The sequence below is a fragment of the Ipomoea triloba genome, chromosome 5 (genome assembly GCF_003576645.1).
Source record: "Ipomoea triloba cultivar NCNSP0323 chromosome 5, ASM357664v1".
Lineage (NCBI taxonomy): Eukaryota > Viridiplantae > Streptophyta > Magnoliopsida > Solanales > Convolvulaceae > Ipomoea > Ipomoea triloba.
Genome location: NC_044920.1, coordinates 26,861,490 through 26,877,546, shown reverse-complemented (window position 1 = coordinate 26,877,546; position 16,057 = coordinate 26,861,490). Strand labels below are relative to the sequence as shown.

At 36.6% G+C, this 16,057-nt stretch overlaps 3 protein-coding genes across 4 annotated transcripts; 1 reads left to right on the top strand and 2 right to left on the bottom strand.

Annotated features, from left to right (window-relative positions):
* Positions 1-1,507: 1,507 nt before the first annotated feature.
* LOC116018750 (probable NADH dehydrogenase [ubiquinone] 1 alpha subcomplex subunit 12) lies at positions 1,508-4,277 on the bottom strand. The gene is made up of 5 exons (XM_031258732.1): positions 4,122-4,277; positions 3,304-3,330; positions 2,733-2,824; positions 1,990-2,099; positions 1,508-1,912 (listed from the first exon to the last, which is right to left on the bottom strand). The coding sequence occupies exons 1-5, from the start codon at positions 4,208-4,210 to the stop codon at positions 1,757-1,759; spliced, it is 474 nt and encodes a 157-aa protein (XP_031114592.1). The 5' UTR covers positions 4,211-4,277; the 3' UTR covers positions 1,508-1,756.
* A 2,397-nt stretch (positions 4,278-6,674) lies between these two features.
* LOC116019287 (ERAD-associated E3 ubiquitin-protein ligase HRD1B-like) lies at positions 6,675-10,218 on the top strand. Of its 2 annotated transcripts, none has more exons than XM_031259438.1 (8): positions 6,675-6,856; positions 7,102-7,647; positions 8,138-8,314; positions 8,532-8,681; positions 8,754-8,947; positions 9,328-9,481; positions 9,578-9,809; positions 9,931-10,218. In XM_031259438.1, the coding sequence occupies exons 2-8, from the start codon at positions 7,115-7,117 to the stop codon at positions 10,024-10,026; spliced, it is 1,536 nt and encodes a 511-aa protein (XP_031115298.1). In that variant the 5' UTR covers positions 6,675-6,856; positions 7,102-7,114; the 3' UTR covers positions 10,027-10,218. The 2 variants fall into 2 exon arrangements, with proteins under 2 accessions (XP_031115298.1, XP_031115297.1); XM_031259437.1 differs by having other exon boundaries at positions 6,959-7,647.
* A 615-nt stretch (positions 10,219-10,833) lies between these two features.
* Positions 10,834-14,081, bottom strand: LOC116018873 (ER lumen protein-retaining receptor-like). Its single transcript, XM_031258891.1, has 6 exons — positions 13,908-14,081; positions 12,817-13,082; positions 12,081-12,196; positions 11,709-11,782; positions 11,524-11,587; positions 10,834-11,196 (listed from the first exon to the last, which is right to left on the bottom strand). The coding sequence occupies exons 1-6, from the start codon at positions 13,996-13,998 to the stop codon at positions 11,160-11,162; spliced, it is 648 nt and encodes a 215-aa protein (XP_031114751.1). The 5' UTR covers positions 13,999-14,081; the 3' UTR covers positions 10,834-11,159.
* Positions 14,082-16,057: the final 1,976 nt, after the last annotated feature.

Below are 16,057 nucleotides of genomic sequence, written 5' to 3'. Positions count from 1 at the left end.
GCAACCCTTGCATTTCATTGCTAGATGACTATAGCAGTTACAGCAGGTTTGTTAGAGCAATCTCATCACAAGTTTTTTTGCTTATTTGGAAGAGAGGAGGTGAGGTGAAGGTAAAAGAAGGGAAGAGAGAGAAGATTTTTTATTTTCTTTTGCAGGAATGAAGTTTTATTGGGGCTTACAATGAGAAAAATATATATATACTTTATCCTGGTGCATGCTCGGTGCACCATAAAGGGCGCATTAATAATCCTTTTTTTTACAGCCAATTTTTTTTCTCCCATTCTCACTTCTTGTGAGCAAAAAATTAAAAAAAAAAAATAAAAAAATATCACCCTTAGAAGTTGCTCTTAAGTTCAATTTAAGAGCTGAGGAATTAATCGTATTACCCTTGCAAAGTAAGTAGAAATTAATACGGAGTAAATTACGACTCATTATTGCATGGAGCCATGGACTATAGTCTACATAGCTATGTAGACAGACAAATAAAAAAGTACATAATTTATGTACATAAAATACATTATTTGAATACAGTACGTTATCTTATATACTATCAAACAATTACATTTAACACACAAATAATGTACTTATAATGTACTTTTAGGATGTGTTTGAAAATAAGAAAAATGTTTTCTGAAAAATGAGTCATTTTCTAGAAAATATTTTCATTTCTAATGTTTGGTTGCATTCCAAGAAACAGTAATTGTATGTTTGGTTCATTTTCTAAAAAATGAGTAAAATTGTATAATACATATTTATAAATTGAATGTTGTTTATTAAAAAAAAATTGAGTGTCATTCATAAAATGAGTGTTTTTTTTAAATGTTGGTCTCTGGTTTCCGGCTTGAAACCAGAGCTCTGAAGCTCTAGCTATGGTTTTAGTTCTGGCACTAGTCACCGGAAACCAATTTCCGATTGTGCGCAACACAAGAGAGGAAATGAAATCCTGAAAAATTACTTCCCCTACTTTCTGAAAAAGTGACTTTATTTTCCATTTGACGGAAATCAATTTCCGTTGACCCTCATTTTCCTTCCCTTGCCAAACACTGGAAACCAGGAAAATGATTTCCCAGATTTCCAAACACAGCCTTAGGGTAATCCCACATTGACCAAATGGCCCATAATTCCTAGTGGGTTAACAAGCCCATCAAGCAACCAGGATGCCTTAGCAAAGGTCTAGATCAAGAAAAAGATAACCAAGAGATGCTGAGGTGATCATGAAAGAAAATCAAGGCAAAAGTGCTATTGAGATTAACTTCTGACATCTACAACACAATTACACAAATTTCATCTCTAACTAACTGTACTACAATAATTGCTTGATATATGTAGTACAGATATTTTTGAGACATTACACCATCTAATGCTTTACTATTTACGGAGTATTATTTTAAAAAAAAAAAAAAAACAAAAACAAAAACAAAAACAAAAACAAAACAAAACAAAAACAAAAACAAAAAAGCAATTCATTTCCAAGAAATAAACAACCACAGACAAGGCACATCAAGTGTTAGAAGAGAAAACTCTAACTCAGTACTTAGAGATCATACACCCTTTCATTTATTAGCATCAAAACATATCCAAGCACTTAAAGTGTAACATATTCAATTTGAACTTCGAAGTCCAAGAATATTTGACTAGCAGATAAAACAAAATGATACTAGTAACCAATTTAAAAGTTCATAAAAAGCTTATTAATGAAACATAGCTGGCATTCTGTATGCTTTTCCAGCTTCTCTTGAGGTGAAGAAAAGGAAACTTAGGGCTTAGTTGGCTGCCAGGGTTGGTACCTTGTCCAGTCTCTCTGCCCAGGATTAAGGGAGTGCCCTTTGGAATGATAGATAAGCTCTTCACCCTCTCCGGAAAAGTTCTCTTTGTGTTCAACCCCATATCTCTTTGGTTTCAGCAATAGTAGCTGCACCACAGACATTTTATCATTATATGAACGATATGTTTCAGGTGGCACTGAAGAAATAAGGGGCAATGACTTACCTCATCTCCTGTGTGGTCAGTGACGAAATGGAGCCAACCATGCCATTCCGCTGGAACTTGTGAAGCATTGTAACGACCCTTTTGTGCATACTCCACCCACCTATGCCTTCCTACACAATCATGTCCACTAAAGAATCTTACTTCGTTTATTCAATTGAAATAGATAACCTTGAAAACCTTCCAGCTTGAGCAACTATATGCTAGTGATTTGCACACCCATTCATTGGCCAAAACTAGGCAATTTGGTTGATGTGAACAAGGCATAAACTTTATGGGGGGAAAAAGAATAGGCATTTTTTGTCATAACCTTTCAGCTGGTAAAGATAAAGCAACACAAACTCTTCACTTCAAAAAGTGGTATATGATAGCCAAAATCAAATTATTAAAAGTTAAACAACAGTATCATTTTCAGATAGCTTTTTAATGAGGTACAAGATCCCCCCAACAGAAAGTGTTGGCCAACTCACAAATCTGGGAATTAAGCAATTATTCCCTTTTTTATAATAAGTGAATGTCAACTGCCAATGTAATCTCGAACTGTAAACAATTTGTGTTAGGTTATAGAATACTGACCACTGAGTGGCAAAGTAATTTATGAAAAGTGACTTACAACCACATACAAGGTCATGCACACACCGTAAGAATACAAGGAATATAAAAATTTTATCCCTAATAAATGAAAGGGGAGAGAGTTCAAATGATAACATCAACAGAAGCAATACAGAGAAGTACCAGCTTCTTACCATATTGAGTGTCTCCAAGCTTCTGATAGTATTTGTTACCAAACTTATCGACACCAACAAGTGTTGCCCCTATGTTGTGAATCTTGGTTTGCCTAAAGATATGAACACAAACAACTATTTCATGAAACATCAACAACAAAGCTAAAAATCCTTCTCTAGGGGAGAGGGGTGGAGATATAGAAATTAATTGATGCCAAGTATGGAATGTGGAAGATACATTCTTCTCTATTGTTTATTAATGTTGTGGATCCTATGGATCATATAGTTATCCGTTCTTACTGTGCTACACTGTGGAACATGCAACTAGTGCACACCTGCATGCATTTTGCAATTCTAATAGCCTTGCTTATTTTAAAATCTCAACAGAAATCATTTCAGAGTTCAGATCCCTTCTTGTATAGTTGTATACATTATATCAAAGAAATGAAATAAATAGAGGTTTGCTCGCAAGTCACAAGCCTCCCTCCTCCCGTGGTTCTCCCTCCCATACCTCTTCTTCTTTCCCTGGTTAGAGGTAAAAGGGGTGTGGCTACTTACCGTAGCTAAATCAGAAAAGAAAAACTGTACTTACAGAAGATTTCCATCCAAGAGGCACTTCCTGTAAAACAAAATGCAACGGAAGACTATACAATTAGTTGAGAGATTTAGGTAATCAATACCACATTCATTGAGCAATCAAGAGGGGGGGAAATAGGCAGGCAAACAAAGCAATTTCATCATTTTCATGCATTTAAGAGAAAATTACACTTTAATAAAGATAAAAGCTAAATATCTCAGAACAAAATCAATCAGATATGCTTAGTGTTGGCTCAACTGCAAGTTTTGGCTTGATAATCAGTAAAGCAGTCCTAAAAAGACATGAGCTAATCCCAATATGCAAGTATACACCACATAAAGCTTCAGCCAGAACCATCCATAAATAGATACAAGGATTATGCAACAACAACAAAAAACAGATACCGGAATAGATATAATAGATTAAACACGCCAATGAGTTTTATCTCCCACGATGTAAATTATACGTCTGAATTATTATCACAAGACTTGAACCGAGCGGCTAACTATGTGCTCAATATTTGACATAGATGTTGTCCGCACAATCTCGAGGAAATTTGATTCCTAAAGACCTTTTTCTGTGCTTAATATGAGAACCCACCCAAATCATCAATATCACGAATCAGGTGAACTGATCATGAGCCCTAGCAACACTTTACACGGAATTTCAACTTTCAATATGCATAAACAGGAACATTGAAGAAAAAATAACAAATTTTAAAATTTTCAGATACGAAGGGAGATCGAATTAGACAACGTTTCAGCCTTCGAGCTTTTTGAATAAGAAAACAATGAAGGGGAGAGAATCGGATATATGATAATTGCAGTACTAACGTGTAGCCTTCTTCTCTGAGCTCCCTGATAAAGCTTCCGATGCCATTTTCCCTGATTGACTTCAACACATTCTTCACCACCGAAGCCATTTCTCTCCTTCTGCTTCCTCTCCCGACACAAATCGGCTGTCAAGATCCCAGAACCAGGCGCTCAGCTCCTTTGATTTGAACCGGGCCTGAGATGTTGTGCTGAACTTGGTGGGCCTGACTGAAATCCACCTTCTGTTGGGCTTTACGGCCCACTTTGTCAAAATTAGCTTTTTACCTTTGAAATTGCAAATTATCAATCGTTATACCCTGCACCACGGTGCACATAGCAATGTGCACTACGTACATAAAACGACGTCGTTTTGGTGTTAGTGGACGCGGACGCGAATGACTCCAGAAAATTCATTATCTATAATACACATAATCATTATCTATAATACACAGAACGTTTGTCTATAATACACATAATGTTTGCCCAGAATACATAGAATATTGACACAAAATACACAGATGTTAGTGGATGCGAATGACTCCAGGGAATTCATTATCTATAATACACATAATCATTATGTAGAATACACAGAACGTTTGCCTATAATACACAGAATGTTTGTCGAAAATACACAGAATATTGACACAAAATACACAGAACTCATCCTCCTAACATTCGAATGCACAAACACATCACAACCTATGTTAATAACATGAATACACAGAATATTGACACAAAATACACAGAATTCATCCTCCTAAACATTCGAATGCACAAACATATCACAACATGTGTTACTAACGTGAATACACATATGACATAACGGTTGCCTAGAATACACAGAATGATTGCCTGCAATACACAGAATATTTACATAAATACAGAGATCGGGCGAAACGGGAAACGTGATTTCCAAAAAAACGGACGATTAGTTTACAATGCTCAAAACGAAGTTGTTTAGGTATGTGGTGCACATTGCTATGTGCACCGTGGTGCATGGTATAATTTGCCGCAAATTATACCATGGATTAAGTATACCTTGCATTGTAGCCCTGTTTCAAAAATAACTTTTAAATTTTGTAATTATAATTGAAACATTTTATACTTGTAGTTGTGGTTGACAGTTTTTGTACCTATACCTATAGTTATTATATTGGGTGTGTTTAGTTGACAGGTTTAGCTACCATGAATGAGTATCAAAATTATTATTATTATTATTATTATTATTTGAATACTACTTACTCTGTTACAATGTAGTATCTGTTCATAACTACTTTCTCAACCTACTGAAGCACAACGAGTCAACAGTTGCCTCTACTGAGGCTCGAACCCACTCCCATCATTATTATTATTATTTGGTTGACAGGTTTTTAGAATACAACTATGCATTTTAATTAGGGAAAATGGCATCTTTAGTCCCTGGGTTATAGGGGTAGTGTAGACTCAGTCCCTAAGTTATGACTGTATGCGAGTTTAGTCCCTCAGTTATTCACAAAGTGGCGAGTTTAGTCCCTGAACATTAAATTTGACGAAAAAATTAAAAAATATTCAAAATTTGAGGGGTAAAATAGGAAATTCACATTTTATTATTCTTCTTATATCAAAACCACTTTTGCAACATTATTTTTCACTTCTTAGCCTAATTATTTTCAAGATTTTTCATTTTTAAAAGCATTTTAATAACTTTCAAATGACTTGTTAGGAACCTGACTCTCGTATAACACACTTAAAACTTAGCACAAATAAAGAAATGCATGATCATTGTATTTAGGTGTATGAAACACACTATCCTATCTCAAAAGTTTAATTTTATTACATTTGTTGCTTAGTAAAAAAATAAACACTTGTTAGGACAGTGTGTTTCATACACCTAGATACAATGATCATGCATTTCTTTATTTGTGCTAAGTTTTAAGTGTGTTATATGAGAGTTAGGTTCCTAACAAGTCATTTGAAAGTTATTAAAATGCTTTTAAAAATGAAAAATATTAAAAATAATTAGGCTAAGAAATGAAAAAATAATGTTGTAAAAGTGGTTTTGATATAAGAAGAATAATAAAATGTGAATTTCCTATTTTACCCCTCAAATTTTGAATATTTTTTAATTTTTTCGTCAAATTTAATGTTCAGGGACTAAACTCACCACTTTGTGAATAACTGAGGGACTAAACTCGCATACAGCCATAACTTAGGGACTGAGTCTACACTACTCCTATAACTTAGGGACTAAAGATGTCATTTTCCCTTTTAATTACCCATTGTAAAATTCGTTCTCTAATAAAATAATGGTTTCATCCTCTTCCTCCTCAATTTTTCCCAATTATTAATAATTATTCTCATTACACCATAGTACTAAACATGCAAAATACTTTCATCAAAATTCATTATCATTACCACATATTTGATTCTCATTCCGATTTTGATTCTCATGTGCGAACCAAACACACCTATTATGTGTAGCAATTATCAACTTATTTGTTTATATGAATTTATAACTGTATGAGCAATTATATTATATATTTATATTATGTAGTACCCAGCCAACGACAAAGTGCAAACTTTTATCTCCAACGTGTGAAAGAAAAATTTATTCCTCCGAGTACACTTTTCATTCATAGGATCATAGTGTTATACCAGTGTACTAGGATAAAACAGAGCAGATCATATTTGTAATCATCAAATTCGGACTCGACTCACTCCCCCCGTCGCTCTCCGGAATCAGGAAGCTCCACTCGTCTCTCTCATATATCTCCTTCGTAAGCCACGCCTCTATCCGAACCAAAGCTTTTAAATTCAATTCTTTCGTTCATATTGTTATGATATTTACGGAATGTATTCCAAATTCAATTTTGGTTCAGTGCTGCCGCGCTCTGCATTGTGTTCCTGGCTCCGACTCCGATTTGTACCCTGTGATGCTAATATGGCTTTTAATTTCCACGGATTTCATGCAATTTTCGCTGTTCTTACGGTTTATTGTTTTGATTCGGGACTTGTATTGCAGTTTATAAAGGAAGATGATGAGGTTACAAGCGTATGCTGGAATTAGTCTGATAGCTACATTGGCTGTTGTTTGTTATGCGTTTATGAGTAGAGGCCAATTTTACCCGGCAATGGTGTATTTATCGACCTCAAGGATCAGTTTGGGGCTTCTGTTCAATATGAGGATGGTGATTATGCTCATCTTGTGGCAGCTGACTAAGAGAATCTTCCTTGGATCGCTTCGAGAGGCGGAGGTTGAGAGGCTGAACGAGCAGTCATGGCTGGAAGTGATGGAGATTCTTTTTGCAATTACTGTGTTCCGGCAAGACTTTTCGGTTTCACTTCTGGCAATGGTCACTGCACTGCTGCTTATTAAGGCTCTGCACTGGTTGGCTCAGAAGAGGGTTGAGTATATTGAAACAACTCCTACAGTCCCCGGGTTGTGCCACGTCCGCATAGTCTCATTCATGGGGTTTCTTCTGGTTATAGATGGTCTCTTATTGTTCAACTATGTAGACTATTTGGTAAAGACAAGGCAGGCTTCAGTTTCTATCTTCTTTTCATTTCAGTAAGTTCATGTCTCTGACCTATTTGATGTTTTGTTTCCCATATGCTTCATGGGTTTCTATTTCTTGCTTTGAAGATTTGACTTCACTGATTTTCCCAAAGGTGATTAAATATAGTTTTTTTTTTAATATACTACTAAGGTAAACCCGCAGCCACCACCAGAGGATGTGCACAGGTAAGCCCCGCCATGGTCCTAGCCCACAGATGACCACAAGGAAGTAAACCAACCTAAGTTGACCATAGTTGATTGGCTCAACCAAGAAGGCCAATAGGCCGCTCATACTGGGAGTTGAGCTTATAACCTTGTAATTACCAAGTCAATCGCTAGTTCAATTTGGCTAGGGTTGCCCCAGACCTATATTTATTGAAATATGCTCATAAATCGTCTCATCAGTGTGTTTATATTATTCTTTGCTGTGTTTCAATTCTTTCAAATTTTCTGTATTGCTGTTCCCTTTTTGGTAATGATCCCTTTTGGTGGCTTCTCTAAGGTACATGATTCTTGCAACAACTGCCCTGTCAACTTTTTTGAAATATGTGTTTTATGTAAGTGATATGCTTATGGAAGGACAATGGGAGAGAAAGGCTGTCTACACATTCTACTTGGAACTTATTCGAGACTTGCTCCACTTATCCATGTATCTATGCTTCTTCCTCGTGATTTTTATGTGAGTATCGCATTTTACTGTGCTGTTTATTCAAGATAAGTAGATTTCTTTGCTTTAGGAAATTGTTTTCTGCTCATGATTGAATATTTTCCCCAGCTATTCCAATGCCCTTTCCCTATATGATTCTGTTAGAAGAGATTATGAAGTATTATTGCACTTCGTTATTCACGCTATTGCATCATATATTTATTCACTTTTTTGTTTCTTGATTTTATAGGAACTACGGTATACCACTTCACTTGATTCACGAACTTTATGAGACATTTCGCAACTTCAAGATTCGCATTGCTGATTACATACGCTATCGAAAGATCACTTCAAATATGAATGATAGTTTCCCAGATGCTACATCTAACGAGCTCAACACGTGAGTTGCTTGCTTGAACATCTAGGGAGCCATTATTCGTAATTATTCTTATTGCATTTTATGCTTCTGCAGAAGTGATGCCACTTGCATAATCTGCCGCGAGGAGATGACCACTGCTAAGAAACTTACCTGTGGGCATCTTTTTCACGTGCATTGTCTCCGTTCATGGTTAGAACGTCAGCACACCTGCCCTACTTGCAGAGCCCTTGTTGTACCACATGAAGACGTGATAAGAACTGCGGGATCACAAACCAATGTGCAACAAGGTGCATCATTCTTGCTATTATGAGCTTGAGCTATTCTTAATTAGTTAATTTTCTTATCATTCTAGGTGCGTTATATGCTTCTTGAATTACAACCTGCACTGAAAAGCTTTTCTAAAATCTTGCTCAGCTTGAAAGGCAGAATAGGGTATTGAGTTCATTGCTTTCTTCTAATTAGCTCAGCTTGAAAGCATTATATTTTCAAGATGTAGTTGCCTCTGTGTATGTGCTGTATGAACTTATGATTTTATGTTAGCCACTATTTAGCAAACCTTTTGTTTACTAGGCAACAGCTGTGTAATGCTGTCAGGAAGTTGACTTTGCATGATGCATGCTTCTTTTTATCTTGTGAAGTATTTGCCTAACTTGTTGGCTGGAAACAGGAACAAACATTGAAAGTGCATCCCAGGGTTCACAAGCTGATTGCATCGGTTTTGACAGCGTTAACCAGCATCGAGCTAGGATCCAAGCTGCCGCCACAGCTGCTTCAGTATACGAGAAATCTTTTGTTTATCCTTCAGAAGGAATGCAATTACGGTAGTTATTTTCTCCATTGCTTTATTTCACTGCATTTTTTTCATCAACTGAACTCAGCTAAGTGAAAGGATTGGATTAATTCTATCATGCTTGCAGGTTGTCTGGTCCCATTCACAATCCTTTAGACAGCTCTGTTAGTGTAAACTCAGGCCAAGACCAGTCACAACTAAATCAGTTTATGGCTAAAAATGGCTCTCAATTTCCATGCTATGCTTTTGCACCCTCCCAGCGTCGCAGTTCCAACTTGCATCGTGTAGAGAATTCTGACAACTATAATTGGGATTCCCAACTCGATGCTCACAAAAAACTTTTGGAACAACATATTGAGGTATGCCAATTTCTAGATATCTAGTGTTAAAATGTTGGAATTGTGATTGTCCTTTTTGTTTAGACTTTATGGAGAAGTGTACAAATTGTGATACTGGTATTAACCTGGAATTGCATAACAGATTCTGCAACACCATCTTATGCTTCTAAAGAAGATAAATACCGAGAGGGCAGTGGATAATCCAGGAGCATCTTCTGGCAAGGCAAAAGCAGTTTGATCATCTCCATCTATGTCTGAAATTTTCAACATGAATGTTCTTAAACCTTGCACAGCTCTAGATGTCTTGAAGCAGTCATGAGACATAGGGTCCAGATAGCAGGAAACGGAAACGGAACCCAGGAAAATGCAAGAGATACAAAACACATACAAATATAAGTGTGAGTTTATAAATATATTTTTTCTGCCAAAAGACCTTATCGTCGAGCAGCATCCCAAGTGGAAGTCTTAGGTTCGAACCCAGTGTGGGTATTAACTCTTTGTGCTTCAGTAGATTGAAAAAATATGTATGGACAGATACTACATTGTAATGGAGTCAATAGTACTCAAAAAAAATATTTTCTTCTCTTTAAATGCATATAAATATTTATTACTCCTTATTTATTAATTCCTTTTTAAAAACAATTTTTTATTTAAAAAATTTTAAGAAATGACCCTGAAACATTTTATAAAGTTTCTTAATTAGTTTTTTTTTAAAAAAACGTGTCTAAAATGTGAAAACTCACCCTTAAGAGTTAAGAGTTCTGGTGCATAATAGCGTAGCGTTGGTCTTGGAGAGTGTTTTCTCCTAGAGTCCTAGTGACATGGGATTCTATCTCTCTCCTGGTAAGGATAGCTGCTAGCGAAAGATAGAGGGTTTATAGTAGGGATGTGAGAACTATAAGGCTTGAGTTTCAATGGACCTTCAGCTTTCTACATAATCATAATTTTCTGGAATATATATATACACACACAAACACACCGAGCAAGAAAATAACCAAATGCACATTATCTATTTTTAGTGCTGATATTTTATGCACTACTGATGTAAAGTTGTAAACTGCAATTCACATATTTCAATTCTAAGATTTGGCCGTTCTTAGTCACCATCAAGTATATGTGGACAGGCATGATTTGATTAGATTCAACTAATTCAAGACACATGGTAGAACTGTAGTACACTGGTAACTGAAAAATAGAACAAAGCAATTATGCTAAGTTGTGGCTTGCTGATACCATAAAGGGAAGGCATAGGGGGTGAGGAGTGGATAGTTAGCCTATGAAGATACAAAAACTTGAAGATTTTTAACGCTCTAATCTATGCAGAACAGCCTTTTTCCCTTTCATCGTAACCCAAACTGATAAATGTACAAGTCAGCCAGGAAGCTTGAGGCTTTCATTGCTCTTCCAGCTGAAGACAGAAAATGGCAAGTTGTTGGTATACATCAATGTAGAAACCATAATGCATTTTAGTACAGAAAATTGGCCAGTCATTAGTATAGATCAATGTAGAAACCATAACGCATTTAAGTGGTCAAGGGTCTAACTCAAGCTCATCATGCCCAGTGTTCACACTTCCATAAAAGGCTTGAAGCAAAGAGACAAAGAGTGCCTTATCCAACAAAGGCCCTTTACTTATTTTTTCCCACCTTTTATTTGGGATTTTTTAAATTTGTGTTTAAAAAAAAAACAAGAAGAAAGGGAGGCGGAAACTGGAATGGGACGAGGGAGAACATACCTCTTTATGTAATAGTAGAAGAAGTCAGCATAAAGAGCAGTCTGAACAAAGCCAGAAATCCAAGCTATGTTCGGCAAAAAATAAATAAATAAAATCAGTGAAGTTAAGACAAATTGAGGAAAAAAGTTTGCAGATAAAAACAAAAATAAAAAACACAATGTTGGAAAGAAGAGAATGTGACTCACGGATCCAGTGGTATTGATGATTTTCCAGAAAGAAACGATAGATCCAATTGATGATGTAAAAAGCCCGGTAAGAACTGAAACCCGGAAAAAAAAAAAAAAAAACTGTCAGACATTCAATCATAATTAACAGGAACAGACAACAAAAAATAGAACTACTATATGTCAACCTAGTAAAAGTACATGTGATTTTATCTGAGCTATGTGAATGATCAGTGGCCAAGCTAAAGATTAAAGAAGTGAAAACACATTAAGCTTAGATAAGTGTCATCAGGTTTGTATTCTGTAGTGCCCAATAATGTTTATCTTAAAGTCTACTAATTGTGTGGGGGTGGGGGTGGGGGGAACAAATCTATAGTATGAATGATGTCGTACCCAAGAAGAAATATATATTTTCCAGTCAAGTTGTCAATGTTCTTTGATCGTTGCAGTAATATCAACTGAGGTAGAATTGCTATTGCTTCAACATACAGGGAGAAAGTCCAAAGTAACTGAAAGAAGAAGTCAGATTTCAGGCAGTGTCCATAGAAAACTACAGAGTAAATGAGTAATAATGGAAATATGGAATATGTATCAATGATTTTCCTGACACAAATGATTGCCCACAAATGGTAACAGGATATACACAACTAAGCTTCCTCCTGACACTTACACCCTCCAACCACTGCTTGTTCCTATCCCAAACATATTAAAGAATGAAGACCTGAATCCAAGTAAAAAGGATCAAGAGCACTTAGCAAATAAAAAACTATTACTTCTCCACAGAAGACCTTGGTAGAATAAATAGCAAGTGTCTCTTTTCAAATCTCTCCATCAGTAATCTTATTTTCATCCTACTGACTATGAGGTTCTCTAGCATTGTCCCAAAATGGCTTGGAGCATAGACTCAAGCCCCACAAGTCACACACCCCTACCAAAAGGAAAAGTAGCAGATAAAATTAAATATATTGGGCAACTGAGGTATCAATAGCACATGCCTCTATTATCATACCAAAATAGCTTGGATCCGCAGATTCAAGCCTCACAACTCACAAGTCAGACGCCATTCCCAACAGGAAAAAAGAATAAGATAAACTAAGATATATTGAGCTAAGGTATCAACAGCACTTACCTCCATCACAGTGAATTCATGGTTAACCAAAAGTGCCAATAGGAAACATGGTACAATAAAAAAATAGTGTCGGAAATTATCTTGATCCTTGCTGTATGTTTGCTTGACTACTTTATGGAACTTCATGTACCAAACTATACTGAGTGAGGTTCCAATAAAGACTAGTTTCATTATAGTGTTGTAGAAAGAGTGAAATCTGGTAAACAAGTCCAGGTATCGAGTGAGAAAGACTATAACATAAAGTTCTTGAGTCTTCAATGAAATCCCTGAAACAAACAAGAGACATTTCACAGATCAAAGAGTCCAAATCCTAAATTCAAAACATTAGCACAATTTTTTTAAATGGAAATAAACGACAGAAAACAAATGATGGAGAAATGCTGCAAATAAAAGTTCTTAAAATTTTATAAATATACCATATTAATGATAAAAATGGTTAAAACCCCTTCTTCTGAAGTTTGTATGAGTTCCTGTTGTTTGAAGGAGTTGTTTATAAAAATTATCACAGTATTAGTTAATTCATAGAGCTGAACTTCCTGATAGTGACACATTGCAATGCCTTACATTGTATATAGCCAATTATTACGCAGTTAATATAAATTCCTTTTAGACATATATAGAATCTTGCCAGTATCAAGCTCTCAGCAACAGGATCTATGCACAAACGATCATGCATGCAAGTACAGGGTAATAAATCATGGATTAGTTTTACTATAACCACAATTCCCATCACAATATACCAGTCTGCACCGTGCACTCTCGCATTTCAAGATTTCACAGCAACACTCTCGAAATCATCTAACTACTCATTACTATTCTGCCTTTAGACCTCTTTGGCTACATTCACATCTCATAATCAAATCAGACTATCTAATACGAACTTCTAAGAGCACTACTGATCTTGCACAGCAAATTGACAACTATATACTAGCCACCTTTATTTTTTTTGCAAATATCCATAACCGATTTTGAAATTAATCGTCTACGATTTTGATCATTTCAATAATTTCGCTCCTAAACACGTAAATAAACGAAGAAAGAAAAGCAAAACACCAGAAAAATTGAAAATAGGAAGAGTGAAATATACGTACCTGCGCAGGATTTCGTAGTACGAATTTTGAGGAGGAGCACTATGATGCTGAGGAGGTGGGTCATGTCGCCGGCTAACCGGAAAATGTTCATTTTGCTCTGAATGTTTTTCGCCTAGCAGTTTTCAGTTTTGAGTTGCAGAAATGGAAGCTCAATTTTGGGCTTTTGCGGTTTTGCTTGTGCCTGCGAGGGGTTTTTTTTAAAGCGTTATAGCCACGGATAGCGGTTAGCTGCACGCGCCATACTGGCAAGTGGTCGGTTGACTTACGGTCTTCATCATTTAACTCTTGCCGTGATATATGAGGTGGGCCGCATTGCGGCCCATGGGCGTTTAAGTTCTCCCGAAAAGATAAGGTGGGCCGCATGTAGCTTTACTTTAAAGGCCCAAAACGGATAACTTAGTACGGAGTATTTCTTTCTGTTGCACATTTGCACGCTCCACATTGCACAAGGACCACACCGGCAAATCGGCAATAGCCGTAAAGTGAATTGACTGATTTTCATCAGTCAAGTGTTGCCGTGATATACGGAAGCGGCCCCGAAAAGATAATAATCAACCTGCATGCAACTCTTTGTGATCAAATTAATTACAACTTAAAAGGTGAAATTTAGATGGGAAAGACTTTGCGATTTACTTTCATTCATAAATAGAATTTGCTCAATTTTTATCAGATTATAAATCTAGACTAGATGCCTGACTATACCTCAAATCCAATGACAATGGTAATTGAGAAACCATGAAATAGAGAGGGTCAAAGCAATCACATTAGCAAAATTCATATGTGAATTTTTTGTTAAGTCAATCAAAAAATATACATAAAAAACTAGTAAAGAAAGTCGTGAAGCAGTGATGACATGCCCGTTAACCATGATTTGTGTGCCAAACACAACTTATATTACCCACCATCCTTTTTATAAACAAACAATTCTCAAACATTGTGCACAAACCCAGATTATCATTATTGGAGAAAATTATTTTTTCTCATTCATTGTCTCTCTCATCCATATTAACTTGTTTGCTTCAACAATTGGGAAAATGACTTGTTATGAATGCTCCAATGGTTTTTGTAGTTGTATTTCTTAACAGTATAAACGCTTACAAAACGTTACAACTATGGAGCAATAGTATATTCAAATAAATCTAATTTGAGTCAATTCCTTTTTTGGTCATAGACTTATAGTGTCAAAGACAATTTTAGTCCTCCATAAAAAAATCAGACAATTTGTGGACACACTTATTTTGACGAGGACAATTTTGATCCTCCGTTTGTATTTCCCGTTAGATCGCCGTTTGAGAGGGGGGTAAATGTGTCATTTCAGTACTTCCTCAACTCTTTGAAAATCAGTACCATCATACACTGCTAATCCAATCCAGTCCTTCCACCTCTGCCAACTCCTCTGTAATAAAGCCTCCATTGGCAATCTTCACCTCCATTATCCATCCATTTTCTTCTTCACAATGCTCCAACACAGGCCTGCTGTTATTCACCCTCCTCCACCCCCTCATACCCCATAACATACTCCCCATCCCTCTTGTTTCTCACCTCATTGCTAGGCCTAGGAGTGACTTAAACAATTGGAGGATTTGGAGCAGGCCCTTTCTGGGTTTTCTAATGGGAAACCCAGACAGAACTTGTGTGGGAATTCCACTTTTTCGTTGCTGAAACCGATGTAGTAGAGCCATAAAACAACGTCGCTGTTTGCCCTGAGTTTGGCGCTAGACATGATGGAAACCTCGCTAGGGATTACGCTTTGTGTATCAAATCCCCACCAATCTTGGCTGTGACTCGTCACCAATCCCACATCTCCGCTTGATTCCACGCCCACAACGCCTCTTTCCCAGTGAATTACATTTCTCAAAACCGCTAATCCGATCGATTCCGATTCCGGGTTCTTCCCAAACCTCCCGTGGTACCACATGTGCCACCTCTCTTCCTCGTCGCCCAAATATCTCTTCACCACTGGTGACCCGATCTCAATGTTATCCCACGAATCCCCACACCCCACATCTAAAACCAAGCCCCTCGATATCGAAGAAAAACAAGAAACTTCTTGTTCGGGAATGGGTTTTGCTTCCCCTTCACCTTCAATCCTTGAACTGAGAATCCATGGCGGGGCTGGGAAAACTCAAACTAGTGAAATCTTGAAGAAG

Bases quoted from the DNA above. Each gene is read 5' to 3' on its own strand.
- LOC116018750 (XM_031258732.1), bottom strand. From the start codon at position 4,210: ATGGCTTCGGTGGTGAAGAATGTGTTGAAGTCAATCAGGGAAAATGGC. The intron at 3,331-4,121 runs GTTAGTACTGCA...TTTGTTTTACAG, and splicing joins CTCAGAGAAGAAGGCTACAC to GAAGTGCCTCTTGGATGGAA. The intron at 2,825-3,303 runs GTAAGTACAGTT...TCATATCTTTAG, and splicing joins CTCTTGGATGGAAATCTTCT to GCAAACCAAGATTCACAACA.
- LOC116019287 (XM_031259438.1), top strand. From the start codon at position 7,115: ATGATGAGGTTACAAGCGTATGCTGGAATTAGTCTGATAGCTACATTG. The intron at 8,948-9,327 runs GTGCATCATTCT...GGCTGGAAACAG, and splicing joins ACAAACCAATGTGCAACAAG to GAACAAACATTGAAAGTGCA. The intron at 9,482-9,577 runs GTAGTTATTTTC...TCATGCTTGCAG, and splicing joins TCAGAAGGAATGCAATTACG to GTTGTCTGGTCCCATTCACA.
- LOC116018873 (XM_031258891.1), bottom strand. From the start codon at position 13,998: ATGAACATTTTCCGGTTAGCCGGCGACATGACCCACCTCCTCAGCATC. The intron at 12,197-12,816 runs GTAAGTGCTGTT...TTCTTCTTTCAG, and splicing joins ATGAATTCACTGTGATGGAG to TTACTTTGGACTTTCTCCCT. The intron at 11,783-12,080 runs GTACGACATCAT...TCCGGGTTTCAG, and splicing joins AAATATATATTTCTTCTTGG to TTCTTACCGGGCTTTTTACA.